The 19,322-nt window shown below is 37.5% G+C and overlaps 1 protein-coding gene across 14 annotated transcripts in view; it reads right to left on the reverse strand.

The window, feature by feature from the left end:
* TNRC6B (trinucleotide repeat containing adaptor 6B) overlaps positions 1 to 19,322 on the reverse strand; it is a 150,590-nt gene that overhangs the window by 52,067 nt on the left and 79,201 nt on the right. For 13 of the 14 annotated variants that reach the window (XM_072868611.1, XM_072868687.1, XM_072868669.1 and 10 more), the window contains 3 exons: positions 7,629 to 7,716; positions 3,830 to 3,851; positions 1,805 to 2,149 (listed from right to left, as the gene is read on the reverse strand). In XM_072868611.1, coding sequence (XP_072724712.1) covers positions 1,805 to 2,149; positions 3,830 to 3,851; positions 7,629 to 7,716 — 455 coding nt within the window. The remainder of the gene's footprint in view (positions 1 to 1,804; positions 2,150 to 3,829; positions 3,852 to 7,628; positions 7,717 to 19,322) is intronic. The other variant, XM_072868707.1, reaches the window with a different exon arrangement.

Raw genomic sequence — 19,322 nt, forward strand, 5'->3', positions numbered from 1 at the left:
AGTATGGAACTGAAATAAGTATTGAAATGGAGTCCTGAAATGAAGATGCAGTTTTGCTGTGAGAGATGGTGGTGATTCTTAGAGTGTATTGTAACTATTGAAAGACTTCCACCAATAAAATTTAAGCTTTGTTTTCCAAAACTGTCTTGCACACCCTGAATATCATTAGTATTGGAAGAATTATATACACCAGCCTCCATCCCAATCCCCCGTTATTGCTACGAGACAATAGTAAATTTGGTGTCATCTTTCAGGGAACTAGAGTTTTGCCATCTTACAGAAGAATTTAAATTCTGGTAGTAAATGATCCCCGTAAAAAAGGATTATGTATTGACTTTTTGTATTGAAGCCTCACCAACACCATCTATAGCTATCTGGTGAATGTAACAACACGAATGAGTAGGTAAGCTGCATTACTTTCCCCTTTGGGAACCTGCTTTTGTTTTCACGTGGGATGAATTAATCACAGTATCAGTGCATAAGTGCCTGACAGAACTGGGCCCAATCTGAAATCCAATTTGCAAACAGCCAGGATCTCACATGGAAGGTTTTATCAAAATCAGCCATCTCTTAAGAGATCCGTTTTTAAACTGATTAGCTAAAACTTTGCCACTGTAGTTTGAAATCCACCCCCCCCCCTTTATTAAATAGGGAACAAAGACAACAAGATAAATAATCTGTCAAACAGGGATTTGCTACAAAGGAATCCAAGTACTGAAACCACAAAACAAACGGAATTATTCATTTTCCTAGAATCCTTTTTAATAAAGGCAGCACATCCCATCCAGCTTACTTGATTCTGGAGTTCCAAGTCACCTCTGTTTTTTCTTCTGAACCACAGAGAACTATAAAAAGTTTACGCTCTCCAAGACTGTGGTAAAAAAAACCCATCCCATTAATCTGGCTTGGTTTTCAAAGGCAAACTCAGACATAGTGGTATCGTTATTTTCTTCTTTTGACTTTCAAGCATTTATTATTTCTTTTTTTAAACATCCTTATAGTTAGAACTGAAGTTGTCCTTGATTTCTCAGATCACCTAAGTTTTTCTTTAGAAGGCAGATGTCTTGAGTGGAATTTTGTTTGTTCTACTAACTTTAACTTAAGAAGGAAATAATACAGTTACTGCAATTCCCCAAGGGTCTAAAAAATTCAGGAGCAGTCATAATTTCCCCAAGCTCATAAAACAATTAATCTTAAAATCAGTTTATCTTCTGTAATTCAAAGTGAACAGAAAAGCAAAAACAGGACAGTCACCACTTTTATCAAAAGGCTTATCTAAGGAGAAAAACAAGATTACTACTAAAAAAAGTCAGGAGCAAAAGGACCATCTTTCTATTTCATCCAGATAAGAAGTGAGACACCTGCCATTTGTAGACCTGATATCTACATGTCTGTTTTACCAGATCATATAAAAAAGTGACAAGATACGAAGTCGTGTCAAAGAAACCTAAAGAGCTATTAAGAACTACTCAATGACAACCATAAAATGCTGTTTATCTGTGAATTGTGTTTACCTTGCTGTACTCTTAAAAGCATTACAGCATCTGATTCAAACCACCCAAAACATATTTACAAAAAATTAACCCTCTTTATTGTTCCATCTAGTAGTAAAAATTGCACACCCATTACCCCTAACAGCAAAAAAAAGTCTATACACTAAATAGTAAAGTAAGCTCTCCAAAAGCAATCTGAGGAGTTTTATTATATAATGATATGCTTACGCACAATTTTAGTGATCCCTTTTCTGCCATGCACACACACACATTCATTTTTTATTATTATTATTATTATTATTATTACTTGCCTGTTGCAGTCCCACTGTCGCTCTGCAGCAGTGCTCCTGTCACTGGTTGTGCGTTGTTTGGGTTTGCTCCTGGTGCTGCTGGGGGAGGAGGCCCTGCTCCGCCCCCAAGGAGCATACAGGATGGCGGAGGGGGCTGCCCACGTTTCAGTAACACTTTGTGGTCCTGCTGGCAACGGAATCGCGGCGGCACCTCCCGAGGCATGTAGCGGGCGGCGCTTGGCGGTTGTCCGTTCGGCACTGCCACCCTTTTGGCATTGTTGCCACCATTGACTGGTGGCGATGGAGAGTTGCCAATTGGGCTGGCAGCCACTGGTTGGCTTAAACTTGGTTTCGTCACTTCGGGCACTGAAAAACAGGAAGAATGAAAATCAGAAATTTTTCCACTTAAACCTGTGTTAGCTACAGGAACTCACTGCGACTCCTTCCTTTTATAATTTCATTCTTCTCTGAAATACTGTGCAACTTCAACCTTACCAAAGAACAATTTAACTAAAGAAGGAGGAATAAGCAGTAGTGGCAAAACTCTTGCTTCCATATGCAACTCTCTACCCCAGTATGAAACTCTGCCCTCAGCAAATATTTCGCTCTAAGCCACAAATTTCTTGGAAATGTGAAGTTGGCAAAGAATACCACCATGGGCAATGAGTTACTTTAAAATATGAGCAGTCAAATATAACTGGTTCCCCTGCTCCGCTCTGTTCCCTGATCTTCAACTGGTTTTTGGATTGTTATGCATCACGTTTATGGGAGATCTGAAATCAGATCCCAAGTTTTCACCTGCTTACTAGGCTACATGGCCACTGCCAAAACAGAGGGACCCACCTCCCCTCCCCCTTGGATTCAGAGTTAACAGATCTGAGTTCTCTGTACGGCTCTTAAATAAGGCAGTAATAGTTGCCTCTCACCCAAACGGCAGTCCTACATACAGCATTTGTATTGGGCTCACCTAAAGTTTCCCAGCTGGTCACCAGGTGCCCCTACAAGCAAGGACAAGCCGCTTCTGAGGGCTATTATACATTGGAGAAGAGGAAAACCACAAACAAATCCTTGAGGCACTAACACCATCACAACATTTGCTCAGGAGACTCTAGACTTGTGATCCCTTATTCACATTCTCCATGTGCTTTTTTGAAACTGAGCAAAAGAAATTCCTAGCCAGGTACCTAGAAGGTATAATCAGACTAAGACATCAGACTCCAAAGGCAAGGAAAACTTAATACATCTACTCTAGCCTTTGTTGAAGATTAATACAAGAAAGATGTCCAGAAACCCCTCCCCAGCAAAGTGAACACAATCAGTAAAACTCTGCCTCTTACGAATTTGAGATCAAAACAAGTGAGTCCCTCTTTGGCACGTGAATACATTATTCCCCACATTTTATTTTGATAAGCGTTTTCTGATTTCTCTATGTAGGCTTCATTGCCCAAAACCCAAAAAAAGGGTATTGTTAGCTGTAAAATTAAGTTACTATCTTAGTTATCTTCTGTCAATAATGGCAATTTCTCCACACAATTTTTGGAAAAACTGACACACAAATCAAGATCAAATGTATTTTTAGATCAGCTAAATAAGCTTATCTTTCAAGATGCTCACTCATCATGTCCTGCCTTATCTGTTGGACTTTTAGGTGCCTGAACTTCTCTTAAGTTTCCAAAAAAATAAGTAATTTTCACTCATTTTGGTACCTCACCAGAAGCAGTACTTTCCCTGTCTTCCATTCCATTTCTATAGGTCGTTTTAGTTTTTGGTTACTTGTCTAAAACCGTTGCAAAACTGAAAACTAAATATTTCAGCTAACCTATTTTATCTACAATCCTCATTCCCTCTTCAAATATTTTGATGCTGACAACATGGATAGTTTTAGGTTCTCCATTTTAACCACCTCAGCTTTTATTTCTTCTGGATACACATCTTCAGTATTTCATCATGACTCATAATTCCCCTTCCTTTTCCAACAGTTTTGATCAAGATCCGAGTCTTGGCTCAAGTCAATAAAAAATACTCCTTAGGATCAAAGATTCTTACCTTTGGTTTTTTGATCTGTGACCTGCAAATTAAGAGCAAGAATGTAAATAGAGTTTTAAGAACCTCAAAACAAACAGTGAACAGGCTGCGCTAAATCACGACCTTATTTATTAGCACAGGAACAGTATTTGTTGTTGCATTAAAATAATCAGCTGATGAACTACCAGTCTAAACCGTATTCCTAGTCATATATATGAAGTTTTCAAAAATACTACAGCTCCTATAATACCTTTGCCTGATGCAAAAGTCCCTGGCAGAAACAGTAATTGCTTCACTCATGATGATTTTTAGTATTCACCCCTCTCCTCTTCCCAAACATGGACTTCCAAAGCACAAACAAACATGTGCTATAGGCCTACAGTTCTTTCAGATTTTGAAGGTGAAGTATTACGGTTAAAGCGTAACAAAAACTTCCTTCTATGAGAGTATCCTTACAGCAGACTGTTGGGACTAGCAACAGAATTCGAGTAACCACAGATGAGAGCAGCAGTCTGTCTCTCTGCCATCTTCCCATTTTACCTCTCCCATGACATCTCTTCCAAGGAGAAGAAAGCCTAAACCTTACTGGATTCATTGCTACAATTACAAAAAGTACCAGCAATACCTATAGAGCACCAGACTTCAAAATCTCTTGAACGCAATAAGAAGTTGATTACTGAAGTGAGCCATCATGCTGGCCAGTGTATTCAATATGTGACTTTGCTGTACTTCTACATTCTTTCAGAATAGCAGATTTCAAGCTACAGTAGAGACAAACATACCACTGGTATATTCTCTGGAATCATGTGTATTGTAGCATGTTTTGAACCTGTCGATCATGAGTTCCACTACACAATAATGGTAAAACCGTGAAGATCATCATGTGTCAGGTTCTATGACACCTATTCTTAAAAGAAATTGCTGAACTAGTCCATAATTCTGGAAAGGACACAGTGACAGTATAGAATAATAAAAACACAAGTAAAAAGCAGTTTATTGTTTAAACCAACCAAACCAGAACTCCTTTGTATGTTAAAGAATAAAAAGACAAACTGCACTGAATTGCTATGGCATCATTTACTTTGCAAAGATGAACACAGCAATACGCAAAGTGGAACATTCACTATAATACAAAAATCTTAAGCATTGTAACTTCTCAGAATTATGTAACCCAAAAGTCTCCAAGACACTAAAAATGCACCTGTACCAAAACTGCGTCTGTACCAAGCCAGACATCAATTTTCACTTCGCTTATGAAACATCCCGTATGCATCAAATTACATCTTCTTCTGTAACACAGTTAAAAATTCTGTTAAGCACTTAAGTGACTCTGATGCTCCACTACTAAAGGAAAAGGAAGAGGAGGGAAACTTGTCTACTTGGAAGAACCCCATTTTACCAAATCTTTAAAGAATTCTACATGATAACCACAGCTTGCTTGGGGGGAGGGGGAATTACTTCTGCCTATACTGCATCTGTCTCCTAGCCAAAATGATCTGTTTTTCTGATTTTTTTTTTTTTTTTGTCTAGAATACAAAAACTGAGAAAATGTGACAGTGTCTCAGATTTACAGCTGTCATCTCTCTGTGGGCAACCTATAAGCACTGGCAGGGCAGGAGCAGCTATAGTGAACGGCAAGGTGGAGTCAAACTCAGCCTTCTGACAAGCTACCAAACAGCCCCTGAGACACTAACCACAGGAATTAAGTCTGTGAATTTGCTTGCATAACCTCTGTTTAAGTGATTTATTTTTTTTTTTTTAATATTTTAAGTTTCAGAAGATCCAGACAGAAACATTTGTTTCATGTTATACAAACTCTGTCTGAAAAAGGTACCCCTCAAATCATTACTACTTATTTGGTGAACACCACCACAGTCACTACGAACAAACACACACATTTATGTTCTGTCCACTCGGTTGCCTGCTTTGCTATTCCTAGATAACTCCAAGTATTACTGTTAAGTTTGGTCTCTAGGAGATTAACTTATTTAGTTTTTACCCTTCCCAAGATTTTGGCAAAATATTGTAAGATTTAATCATACTGAATAACTTAGTAGGTGAGGGACCACACAGGAAAGCTAGCAAATCTCCTTTGTATTCAAAGCACCAACACTCACAGCACTGTTACCAAGATGATCGGTACAACCTTTTAAAGTTTCTCTTTTATCATTGAATATCAATATATAATCCTCAAGTCACTAGTCTTTATTTACCAGGGTCTGCTTCTCCTGGTTCCTAACATACTTTTTGTACTTGAACATTAAACAGCAGAAACACTGAGGCAAAAAGACACTGAAGAAACCTTATTCTGTAGCTACTGATCTTCTGCAGTATTATTGGGGATGTATCAACAAAATGGCTGGATAAAGACAACAGAAATACACCAGTTTATCCATACCTAATTTAAACTGATAGACTCAAATTGGTGAAAGAGCCAGATTTAAAAAGACCCCAGATAAGCCAAAATTTAACTGAAATCGATGCTGGCTGTTCTTAGCAGAAACCTACAGAATCTAACACAGAGTAACGTCTGATCTTTTGTAAGATCTGTTGTTACTGAAGCAACTGAAAAACAGAGACTATTGAAAGTAAGTAAAGCCTTCTGCTTTCAATTTCACATAATCACTGAGGTTAGAAGGGACAACCTGTGGAGAAGTTCCCACCTCTGTTCCCCACCCACTCCCAGAAGTCTCCCCAACTCAAAGCAAAGCCATCAAAAACAGATTGCACAGGGCCATGTCCAACTTGTTTCTGAGTACCTCCCAAGATGGAGGCACCACAACCTCTCTGGGAAACCTGTTCCAGTGGTTGCCCAGTCACACACATGCACAAAAAAGGTCTTTTTATGATTAAGTGGAATTTCCTGTATGTCAATTCGTGCACAATGCCTTGTGTGTTGTCACTGGGCACCACTGAGAAGAGCCTGCCTCCATCTTCTTTACTCCCTCCCACAAGGTATTTATAGACATTCATTGGTAAGATCCCCCTGAGGCTTCCCTTCGCCAGGCTGAACAGTCATAGCTCTCTTAGCCTCTCCTCATTTGTCAGATACTCCAGTCCGTTAATCATCTTAGGGGCCTTTTGCTGGACCTGCTCCAGGATAGTTACAACTGTCTTGTACTGGGAAGTCCAGAACTAGACAGAAAGGATTTTACCAGTAAAAAGCATAAAGCTGCAAGAGACTCAGGTTCATATGTCAAGTTAACTCCTAGAAAAATCTACAAGATTTTCAGCAAAATAGAGAGCTTCTAATACAGCAAGTGTTAAAACCCATTTTCTGAGAAAAACTAATTTTCAGTGACTTATCAATTCTCCACGGCTCAAACTGATACACTTCAGCAAAAGTGCTATTAGCTACAGAAAATGTAAAACCTAAGTGATACTTAGCACCAAATAAAGTGAACCTTCAACAGTAAGTATTTCTATAAACTTCCTTAAGGACTTACAAAAAAAGCTATCTTCTTGCTCTAGAAAATATTCAGTCCATTTTACTGCAAGAATTGCAAAAGCCTGGCAGCATTTCCATCGCCAAACACCTCAAAACAGCAGCAGTTGCATAGACCAAGAGAGCCCATATTCAATAACTTAAGTTTAATACTTTATATCAAAAAACTTCTTTTACTTCACATGACATGCTAAGGAGAAGAATTCTAAGTTAAACACTAAGTTCCAGAAAAATTATGCAAAAAAATAGTCTTTAATGAAGCATCACTCTAAACAGACAAGTTTTTAAGCTCAAATACAAACAATTTAACATATTACCACCCCCAATACTATTTATGTTCCAGCTGGATAAAAGAATTCAAATATCAAAGCCTACCTTCTGAGCAGATTCCTTCTTTTTCTTATCCTCCTTCTTCCTTTTCTTGTCTTCCATTAACTGTTCTTCCCTTTCTTGCTCCTTCTCTCTGCCCAAACATGAAAAACAACGGTATGAGCACAATCAAGTTGTATAAGAAGAGCCACACGTACTATATCCCTCTTCCCCCAAGAAAGGAAGTCAAGATAGTAGATTCCTCTTATCATCATACTTTATTTGCATTTGAGGGTTTCGGTCTAACTGAGATAAGAAAAGCACCTTCTAGCTCTAGTGGCCACAATCATGCCACTTGCTGCATAAAGGAAAATTCCTTTATTTGGATCAGGCCTCTTATGGCAGTACCCTATATAAATTAACTACATGCCTGGTATTAGAAAATATCTTCAAGACATTTTGGCCAAAGTACCTTTTTAATTGGGTTGTGCTGCTATTTAATGAACAGCCTCATGAATCTTTTCATATGGTAAGAAAGGGGAAGTTGTAATTTAATATAAGATGGTTTGGTCTGATAAGACATTTATCTTCACAAGGGGAAGAGATTATTCTATTGCCTGTAGCTATGTCACTTGTAAGAGACTAGAAGTGTCATATCAAATCAAAACCATCATTTATTATACAAATCACTAATTTAATTTCTAGCCTATTGTACCCACCCACAGAATTTTTGTGATGAAACTTGTAATATAAATTACTTTCCAGGGAATCTATTTTTTCCACAAGAACATTCTCTCAAAAAAGGAAGAAAAATATCTGCAGCTGCTATTGTTGTCAAGCTATCATCTTGTTGCTATGTTTCATATCAAATATGAAAGTACCAGAAAATGGTTAATTTACTGCATATATGCTATTGGCTGAGCTGTTTCTATGGTGAATCACATTTTTGTTAACCAATTCTCTTCACCTCCTTAAAAGTAAATTTAGGACCAAGTTTTCAGCTCTCGGAGTCATTTATTTTTATAGGGAAAGATTAAGAAAAAGAAAATTAATGTAAAAAGATGATCTGACAGATGAGGGGTAGGATCAGAGACCAGAGATGTGTACTTTACACATGGGAAACAACTAACAAATATAACCCACAATCTTTCAGAACAAGATTTTATAAAAAACAACAGCTTTATAAACAAAACTAGACTTTATAATAGTACTGAACTACTTATATTTATGCACACATGAAAGCTCTTTTTTTGACCACAGTTTAAAAAGCTTAGAGTTGAGTTGGCTTTGCTGTCACATTACTCAGACTTTTCCTTCCATTGCATTTACATCGTATAGGTAATATTTTTGTTTGCATTTTCACTAGGTACTGCCAAGCCAGTGTACAAAGAGACATTTACATAACTAATCAATTCCTACAAAAACATTTTGAGACGTTAGGTGTTAACAGCTTCCGGATTGAGAACTTCAAAGAACTCTCTTAATGATAAAAGGTTCTATGGACAGTAATAAAGTGTCTTCCTAGTTTCCTAAAGCTAGGCTCTCCTTCTTCATGGATGGAGAAAATGGATAAAGGCAAGATGAGTCCTTAGCAATGACATCCTGAGGTTATTACCAAATGCAATTCATACATAATGGCAAGTTCAGTCTGCATTTAACAAAGTTTGAGGCAAGCATTCCACATCATACAGAACAGTGTTTTATGCGCTCTGGTATTGCTTAAGCCAGGTCAGTTCTTGCTCTTTTCTGTTCCCTATAATGTCAAAGCATACTTCCCAGCCCTAAACTCTGGCAAGGAAAAGCCCTGCAGGTTTTTCAGTTTTACTAACAGCACAAGACATGAAGCACTGGAGAGGTTAGTATACTTCGCATTATCTGTCATGGCATCGAGACAAAATTTTCTGTTTTCTTTGAGCCACAGATTGTAAGCAATATGAAAAAGCTGTCCAGTGAAACCCTCATCTTTCAAAGTTACTATAACCTCAAATTATGTTTACTTTTGTACTGTTAAGCTATGTGTGCCTTTTGGGCTGTACTGCCAGTTACAAGCACACTATTTCCAAAAATCTTTCTTGAAGCAGGCAAAAGTTTAAGAGCTGTCTTAAAAGAGCTGCTGAAAAAGGGTAGGATCAAAATACAAAATGACTGAGTAACTGCCTGGCACACAGACAGCCTTCTACTTAAAAGCACCTTCCTTAGTTTTGCGAGCAGAAGAGCGGGGAATGGAAAAGAATGAGAAAAAGGTCATATTCACAATCAAAGCTGAAGCTATGGCTTACAATGACATGTAGCACTAATGATAAAAGGAGCCAATAGAAGATCCATAGAAGAATACAGATATTCTTCTATGGATCTTCTATATGATCTTCTATAAGATAGAAGATCCATAGCCTGAAAGTAAACACCTAGTTATGGTCAACTATCTTTGTGGTAAGTTCAGGACAGAGAGATTGCTACTGGGGCTGCCTTGTTTTCAGACATATACGGACAGATATCTATGGTACTAAGACTGCAGAGAAGCCCTTTGTTTTGCATGATGACCTCCCCTTCTTCTGCTCTTTTAGTAGAGATGTGCATTTAATATTCCATTGGGCCCATCATCAACAACTACAATATAGCAATAATCAATATTTAGTAATTTAGGCTTTGATTCACTGAGTTCTCTGAGGTGGAAGGAATCTATCTGAACACTTGGGCTGCATCACATGTAAAAGACCATGAAGTTCCTGACAAAATGTAACTGAAACCTCTTAAACATGTAGGAAGTATGAAGTTGTACTCTCCAAATGACAGAGGAAGAATTGATGCTATAGACACGCTAACAATGTACCACTATGTTGAAAGTTCACTGAAGGGGGGGGGAGGGAGGGGGAGGAATAGCTTATTGCCTTTTTGGGTACCACACTTGCTATCTTCCCACTTTCACTCTTTGATGCATTTCACTAATATTTGCAATATTCGATAATATATTCAATAATATATTCAATAATATTGGCAATATTCACTAATAAGTTTTATGATGAATGGTTTCCCTTTTCAGTTGTATGCAAGGAGCTTGTTAAACACAAACTTAACTTGCAGTGTTAAGTGTTTAATAAATTTAACATAAACAAAGCTTTCAAATACCTCATTGATTCATTCAGAAGACAACGCTGCCTATTAACCTTCTCTCATTAGCTAAAAGATAATTCTTCCTGGCCTGGTCAAGGAAACTGGGGGGTCCATCATGTACATTCCAGCAATCAGCTGCTTACACTGACAAGATCAACACGGGGAGAAAATCTATCCACTCCGAACGAGTGAATTTACAGTAATACAATGGGGTGTGGTTCTGGTTTTTGTTACCAGCACATAGTAATGGGAACACAGACACACCACAACCCTGAAGAGGAAGTTTGCTAAAAAGCTATCAGCAGCCAGCTTTTTACTCTACCTTTCTTCAAGAAAGTATGTGTCGATCTTAAAAATATGACCTAATTGCACTTTAATATTTCCCACAAAATCTTAGAATTAACATTATTGAAAGTATTTTAAAAGCGTATTACAGACTTTAATTCAGATTAAAGTAAGGCATATTAACAGCTTACAAATGAAGAGAAACTATAGGTTATAATCCAAAATTTTATTGTATTTATAAAAAAACAAACCCAAACCAAACCAACTCAGTAGCTATGAGGCAGTACACTCAACACCTTATCTAAGTTTTTATAACAACTTCTTCCGTCTACGACAAAAGCAATCATTTCAGAGAAAAGAAGGTTTTTCAGCTAGTTAACTAGAGAAGTAACAGAAAATACTTGTCAAGTCCAAGTTATTAAAACAGATAGCCATTTCAGGAAAAAAAGGAAAAAAACAGGTATTCAAGAAGTGTGCCCTCCCCCAGAACAATCTACCAGTTTTGGAAAATGCTAATTTTCTGCAAAATCCCAATATTAATTTTTCCAGAAAACTCTGTTTTAAAAAGATTTATTCTCACAACGTATAGGCTTGAGGCACAGGTGAAGGACAGAAGTTGTCTTCAAAGTTCTTGCTATTGCAAACTGAACTGTGAGACGAGATGACGTACTCTATATTACATACTATCTGCTGGCAACACGCTTTGATAGGTAGAGATAAAGCGCCACACAGTATTAGTCTACACAAAAACCCCACAACCCTATAAAGTCACCCTCAAACTAAAATTGCTCGAAAAAATATAAGTAAAATGTAAGAAATGAAAATTCCTAGAAACTCAGGGGTGGCACTTCAGTGTATGCAACTCCCAGTTCCTTCCACAGGGCTACAGGCCAACAGTGTAACAGCGTTTGGAAGTTCCTCATATGTAAAGATGTGGACTAGATACCAGTATTGGGAGTCATCTTCCCTCCCCTTGACCCCACGCTTTACTTGCTTTCTGTACAGTTAACTTGGTTTAGCTATACCATAATACAACACAGGAGCTACAGTAAACTTCTATAGGTGCATCCTGTTCTCTGCATTATAGTAAGTATAGGATGATTTACAAATCTGCTTCTAAATTGTGAGCCAACTTCTGTATCTTCTTCCAGAATACGGAGGATTCTGAAAGTACACTTGTAGGATCAGCAGTACTTTAACAGAACAAGCTTTTATCTAGACAGCTACAAGGTCACATTAACGACTGTTAAATTTTCCCTAAAGTCTTTACTCATAACTAGTCAGAACTAAAGGCCATCACCTTATGTCAGATAATGATTTGCATGCATAGACCAGTCTCACTTAGAGGCAACACTTGAGCTATCAACTCCTTCTTACAGACAGGCCTCCAGTAATTAAAAAATATCAGACCACAAATATATTTCTAATCTTTTAGAAATAGACAAAGAGACTCAAAACTTGAGGGACTAAACCAGACATTTAATCTACAGTAAGGTATCCAAGTTTGTTCAAGATTTGAAGCAAGAATAATTTCCAGTGAACTCTAACTACAAGCACCTAGCTTCTTAGCATTTCTGAAAGTTTCCTCAGTATTTTGATAAATTATACAGCCTGGATACCAGCAGAATTAGGCATCACACATTGGTGTCTCAGACGTGTTGTAAAACACCTTTATAACAAGCTCAAGGCCAGGTATGCTTCCAAGGCAAAAGCTCCTCTCAATCTAAACAGGGACAAAATCTCTTAAAGAAAAGTAATCTGTCTTCAACAGTGCTATTTCATGAACAGCTTGCTGTTGCCACTGGAGAAGTGGCACTTTCTTCCACTTTATTTCTCTTCATCAAGCTCTGTCCCTGACCTTCCCCTGCTTGAGCCTTCTCTGGAACTCAGCTGATTGTATGGCAAGCAAATTCAACCCACAAGAACTCACCTGGACCATTCTCCCCCATTTTGTAAATGGAATTAGCTTAGAGTATTATCAGATGAACACCAGAAGTAGCATGCACAAGCAGCAAGGAATCTTCTCCTTTCAAAGGAACATGTTAAATTGGTTGCAACTGAATGAAACTACACCTTACTGTATTGTGACACCTCTCCACAGAGCACCCAATTAAAACTCTATAAATTGTATCATAGAAAGATCTACTAGTAAAAGTGAGTGTATTTCCTTTTGAAACAGACTCCTACATTGTTCTAATATATTAAGGAGAATGTTTCCTCTGGACTGTATTTAGTCCTTTATGCCATACTCTGCATATGTGACCTGAGCATTGTCACCTGCATCTGTGCAATTCTCCTAACTGTAACAGGGGCTTTATTAGTACAATACTCTAGCATAAGACTATTCATATATAAATACATTAAAAAGCATAAGCTGATTAGAACTAAGGGTTGTGAGCAATGAAGAAAACGCATGCTATGAACTCCCAAATGAGTTCTTGGACATCGAGGTGCAAGCCCTTCTTACTGCAGCAAAGAACACTGTCAGTCTACTGTTTCAAATGCTCAAGCTGGATGAAAGCTTTTAAATCATATCAGGAAGCTGGATGTCAGACTAAAAATGAAGCAAAAATCAAATGCACTGCTACTGGAGTATAGAAATCTTTACAGTTTTACTTCTACTTTAATTCAACATATCCCACTTAACAGACATGCTCCATTATTTCAACAGCACGAGAAGAGTATCTCATGTCCAAACACGTAAGCGTGCTCCAGCACATTTAAAACAGAACAAACAGAAGCAAGACATAACACAGCATGGGACAAATCCCAGGGATGACAGACCCTAAATTCCTAAAGGTAAAATTACATCCACAGGACGAAGCCATGTAAAGAGTTATGGTCTTGCTGATCAAAAGATTCAAAAAGTTATTAATTCATTTTATTAAAAAAAAAAAAAGTTAAAATGCACAACATCACAGCCACCTTTCTTGTTAAGCAATGCTTGCACGCATAACCTACAGACATAAGCCATACAAAAGCTGGTTAAATAGGAGATAGCCATTTAGAAAGTCAGTCTTTAGGCTGAACTGACAAAAATGAAATATGAAATTATTTTAGGCCAAATGAATTCTGATGTTTATAAGGAAAAAACCTGATCCTTCAGAACAGCACCCCTGAAGAAGCAGAGTATACAAATTTCAAGGAGGGAAAAAAAAAAAAGAAAATTACTTGTTTGCTTGAAATAAGACTTAAGTTTACAGCATCACTGAACAACTGCAATATTGAGGGGATAATCTATGCAGTTTAAAATTGACCAGTTAGTAAAAGGATGATTGTTTGAATGACAGTGAAAACAAGGTATCAGAACTCAGCCCTTCAGTAGAGTATGAAATTAAACTTTCATATTTGTAACATATATGTACACAGTATAACACACGTAATACAATAACAGAAGTGTCACACCCCTCCCCCCAGGGCAAGCTGTGGATTTTATACACTTCGCCACATATTAAATGAAACACTTCAGAAAGTGTGTTTTTAGAATTTCTCTGTAAAGCAGCGTTTTCAAAAGGCAAAAGATTATTCCTTGTCAAGAAGTTGGAATAAGCTGCTTTTTTCTTCTCTTTGGCTGAAAACCAAAACAGCGTCACAGCAAGAAGTTTGCTTACTTTAAATAGCATATCTGGAACAACTGATATGCCTTTATCGCAGCAAAACATCAGTAATTTGAAGCTGCTGTAGAAAATAATCAACTTTAAAACACTGGCATACTGACTTTGCTAAAAGTACGCTTTTCTAAAGAAAGACTCCTTATAGATTGCTATTAGACTTGTTAATAGAGTAAGATTAAGTTTTTGTGGAGTATTCTATATATATATATGCACAATGATTTACATAATAGAAAGAAAACAACTCTGACCATAAAGGGCTGTTTACTCTAAAGAACTGGACAGTATAAGCCCTACAATACAACAACAAACGCTCATAAACGAGGAGGTTTGTTCTCAACACTTCAGCAACTGGTTTGGGGGGCAGGGGGTCAATTTCAGTTTTAAGTCTCCTGTTAATAAGAAAGCCTTGGATTGTGTAAAAAAAGAACTGTTATGTTTTTAATATTCTATATTTCTTGCTTGCACTCCTTTTATAGAATTACTCTTTCCAGCTGTATCACTTATATACATTAAAAGAATGACTTCCAGGTATGATCTAAAGTTTCCAAATGCTAGCCACAGTTGACAAAAAGGAAAGTTTTAAGGAAATGGAGAGCTATAGCCAAAGTTCTAGAATGTAAGAACAGAGCGAGTTTTCTCCCCTACTTCAGTCTTCAAATGCTTCAGAGCTCTTACAGATCACTAATTATTACTTCATAGCATGTGCACTCATGCATACCAAAGACACAGATAAAGTGTGTTTAGAGAATTGTGAAATGTGGTAAAAATAGCCCAGAAAGGCAAAACATTCAGTTAGAAATCTGCCTGTAATTAAGACATCCAGTAATTTATCATATCAGAACATTCATTCAGCAAGACACAGTTCTATTCAGGACTTCAAGGTTTTATGTGATTATCAAATAACCTTATTTTCCTCTAAAAGCTATGCACATGTGTAGAAAGCTCCATTATCTACAACTGTTTACCAAGAAAAATATATTTGCAGTTCTGAAAACCACAAAAAAACCATAGATAAATGAATGCATAACAAACAATATGGAACAGTAAATGGATAAGAGCTACCACAATAAAACCTCAGTAAAGAACCTGTCCCTGCTACAGGCTTGGAGAGAAACAAATCAGTTTTTTGTCAGCTCTTCCCTTGTCAATCCTCAAGAAGTACAGTTGAGATCTCTGTTCCACTACAAATGATCTATCCAGGTACTCTTTCAAACCCTAATTCTCACTAAAGCCAAAATTTCAGCAGATAAGACAACAGACTACCTAGCAAAATATTCCTCTCTCTTCCATTAAGTGAAGGCCTTTCATTTCTGCAACTATGGGTGGGGATATCAAAGCTCTGGACAGATGACCACTCTGAGGGAGCTGCTGCTGAACTTTCCTTTGCATGTGACAGACTTCTTTTCACTACACCATCCAAAAAGAACATTTTACCTACCTCACTGTGCATACAGAAAAACTTCTAGAGTCCTACTTTGCCATACAACACGGGGTTTGAAATGAACGCAGGCTATCTGGGAAAAGTGCCAGATGTCAGTTAAAGGATTGCTTATTAGTCTGCAAGTGCAGTATACACAAGTATTTGCCAGTATTGCTCTGTATTAAGACTGAGAGATGTAAACTCTACCATTTTATAATCTCAGCTGGTTTTCATGTCAGGAGGAAAAATCCTTTCATTTGAAAACTAACAGAAGAAAAGTTACACAGAACCTTTTCCCTAAACAGTCCTTTCCAGTTTGTTTTTTAAATTATTTTTTTATTTCTATTTTTTAAACCAATTCATCTTTTGGAACTAAGTGACACTTTCTGCACTAGATACATGATACTCTTACTGGTCTCACCATCAGAATCACAAATAATTCTGACTGAAGGGACCTCTGGAGGTCACCTGGAGTCTGGTCTAACCCCACACTCAAAGAAGAGCCATCATCAATCAGGTTGCTCAGGACCTAGTCACATTCTGAGTATCTCCAAGGACAGAGACACTACCACCACTGCGGAGAGCTTATTCCTTTTTTTTTTTTTTTTTTTTTTTTACTATACCCATTGCATTTGCCTCCCCCAATATCTAATCAGAATTTCTTTTCTGCAACTTGTGTTCACCATCTTGTTTTATCACTGTACACCACCTCCAAGAAGAGTCTGGCTCTCTACACCCTCTTCATTAGGCAGCTGAAGACAATAGTAACATTACCCCCTTAGCCTTCTATTTCTAAGGCTGAACAAATTCAGTTCTCTCAGCCTCTCCTTGTGCAAGATGTGCTCCAGAACACTAAATCATCTTAGTGGCCATTTAATATGTCAGTGCCTTTCCTGTACAAGAGCCAAAACTGGACACAGTATGTCAAAGGTGGACTTTTAAGTGTTGAATAGAGAAGAATCACTTCTCTTGACCCACTGGGTATAGCCTTTCTAGTACAGCCCAGCACGTGGCTGGTTTCTTAACAGCAAGGACACCCTGCTGACTCACATTCTACTTTTTCTTTGTCAGGGCCTTCAGGTGTTTTTTCTGCAGAGCTACTTTCTAGTCAGTGGATGCCTAACCTATGCTATAGCACAGGACTATGTTGCCCCAGGTGTAGTATTTCTCCATTTACATTTGTTGAATTCCAAGAGGTTTCTGTCAGACCATTTTCTCCAGCCTACTGAGTTCCCCCTGAACAGCAATCTTACCCTCCAGAGGTGTCAACCACTCAGCCCAGTTTAGGATCGCCTGCAACCATGCTGAGGGTACATTCCATCCCATTGACCAGGTCATTAATACAGATGTTGAACACTATCAGCCCCAGCATTGACTCCCATGGGGCACCATACTGCCCAGCTGCCAGTGGTTATCACTGACCATAACCAACTCTGTATCACTGACTCTGGCAATCCAGCCCTGGAATCCTTTTTCAAAAAAAATGTATTACCTCAGACTAGAATGAACAAGTATTTCTGTACTTAGTGGTTCAGTGGGCAGGGAACTAATTACAGATAGGTCTTCTGCAGATGAACTGCAGCAGAAACCCCTAAATGAGCTACCCTCCACTTCAGGTGTCTTTATCAGTACACCACTGCATTTTGCAGCCCAGATTGACTCCACAAGTCAAGCTCAGAGCTCTACTGGCAGCTTTACCAATGCCTCTTTGGGGCTTTAAGCTGGTTACAAATCGCAACACAAGTGAAGTTGATGAGCATTACTGCCACCCTAATAACACATGCTTGTAGGTATATATGAGAAGTGCTATAAAAAAACCTGTTTACTGTTAATCTTCTGACTGCAGTTAAAAAGCAAATGCTAACTCCTGACTACAGTGTAAACTTGATTTTAACAAAAGCAGCTCTGTACCTTCTTAGATTACAAACTTCTGTCTTAAATGCCAAGAATAGAATTATATTTTAACACTAAAAATGTCCCAAGAAACTAAACTATTTGCTATGGTAACTATGCCACAGTACGCACAACAATTATGGCATTTGCTTTAATGTCAGAATGTGACATTTCAGAAAGAATACTGGAAAATTATAATATAGTTTAATTAAATGAAACATTTTTCTGCCAGAGAAATCATTTGTGGCACCAGCACAGGCCATGTAGACAGTAAGAAACTGGATCATACACAATCTTTGACAATAGAAGCAGTTATATTTAAAACAAACTTTAACATTTCTTGGATTATGACTGACATTTTTATATTTGTGTTTCTCAGTCATTTAAAAAAAAAAAAAAAAGAGACCTAAAAGCCAGCCTGGTAAAGATACAAACTATCTGGAGATACAGGACAGAATTTTAGGGGAAGGTGAAAATAAAGAAAACATTAGATAATATCACATTACAGTGTTATTGCTATAGTTTCACACCCTTTAAAATATTGGAGGTTTTCTTAACTTTTGTGGTATGGCACTTCAGGAGGGATCAAGAAAAAAAACTGAAACATACGTATGAGTGAAGCATTTTCTATTTAGTGACAGTTAAATTATTGAAGGGGAAAAAAAAAAAACCACCCCCAAACCCAGACAGAAGCATGCTGCTTAAAAGCAGCTTCTACTGCATGATGAGGTGCTTGGTATTCTAACCTGCCTGGGGATATTATAAGGACACCCTCACAGCATCAGAATGGTATAATTTATACTTCATTTTATAAGCAATCTGACTGTTTACTTTTATTCAGTTTCCAAAGAAACACTCTAAATTCACTTGCTATAAAAACCAAAACACTTCATGCAAGTTAATTAATAGCCTGACAAGCACATTACATACCTCCAGATCTGTATAATACTGTAAAATTTTCCATATACAGTGCTTCAGGGCACTATAGTAATGAAAATAACATTTATCAAACTGTAAGTCATTATTTTAATTATACTAAATCAAAATACTAAAGCAAGAATGTATTTCATTTTATCAGTGGGAAGTTAAGAACAAGGTTTTCCACACAAAGTTACTATTCATCTGTTGTAGGCCAAGCTGGAAGAACCAGCAAGTTAAGGTTGCTTGAACTTCTAATACATTTAAAAAAACCCAACTCTTACAGCTTGCTCAGATTTTCTTGGCAAAGGTATTTAAGGTTTGTATTTTCTACTCCAGTTATTGCCTGAGGCAATATTTATTTTTAACAGGTAAGAAAATTCATTCAACTACTTCCTGCAAATATTCAGTTACAAAGTTTCAGGACTGTCATGATCCATATCAGGAAGTCTAAATTAAAGACAGAAGGAAAAGTAAGTAACATATTCTGCAGGTCTGGGAAATGCTGTATAAATCTTG

This window comes from Ciconia boyciana, chromosome 1 (genome assembly GCF_034638445.1).
Source record: "Ciconia boyciana chromosome 1, ASM3463844v1, whole genome shotgun sequence".
Lineage (NCBI taxonomy): Eukaryota > Metazoa > Chordata > Aves > Ciconiiformes > Ciconiidae > Ciconia > Ciconia boyciana.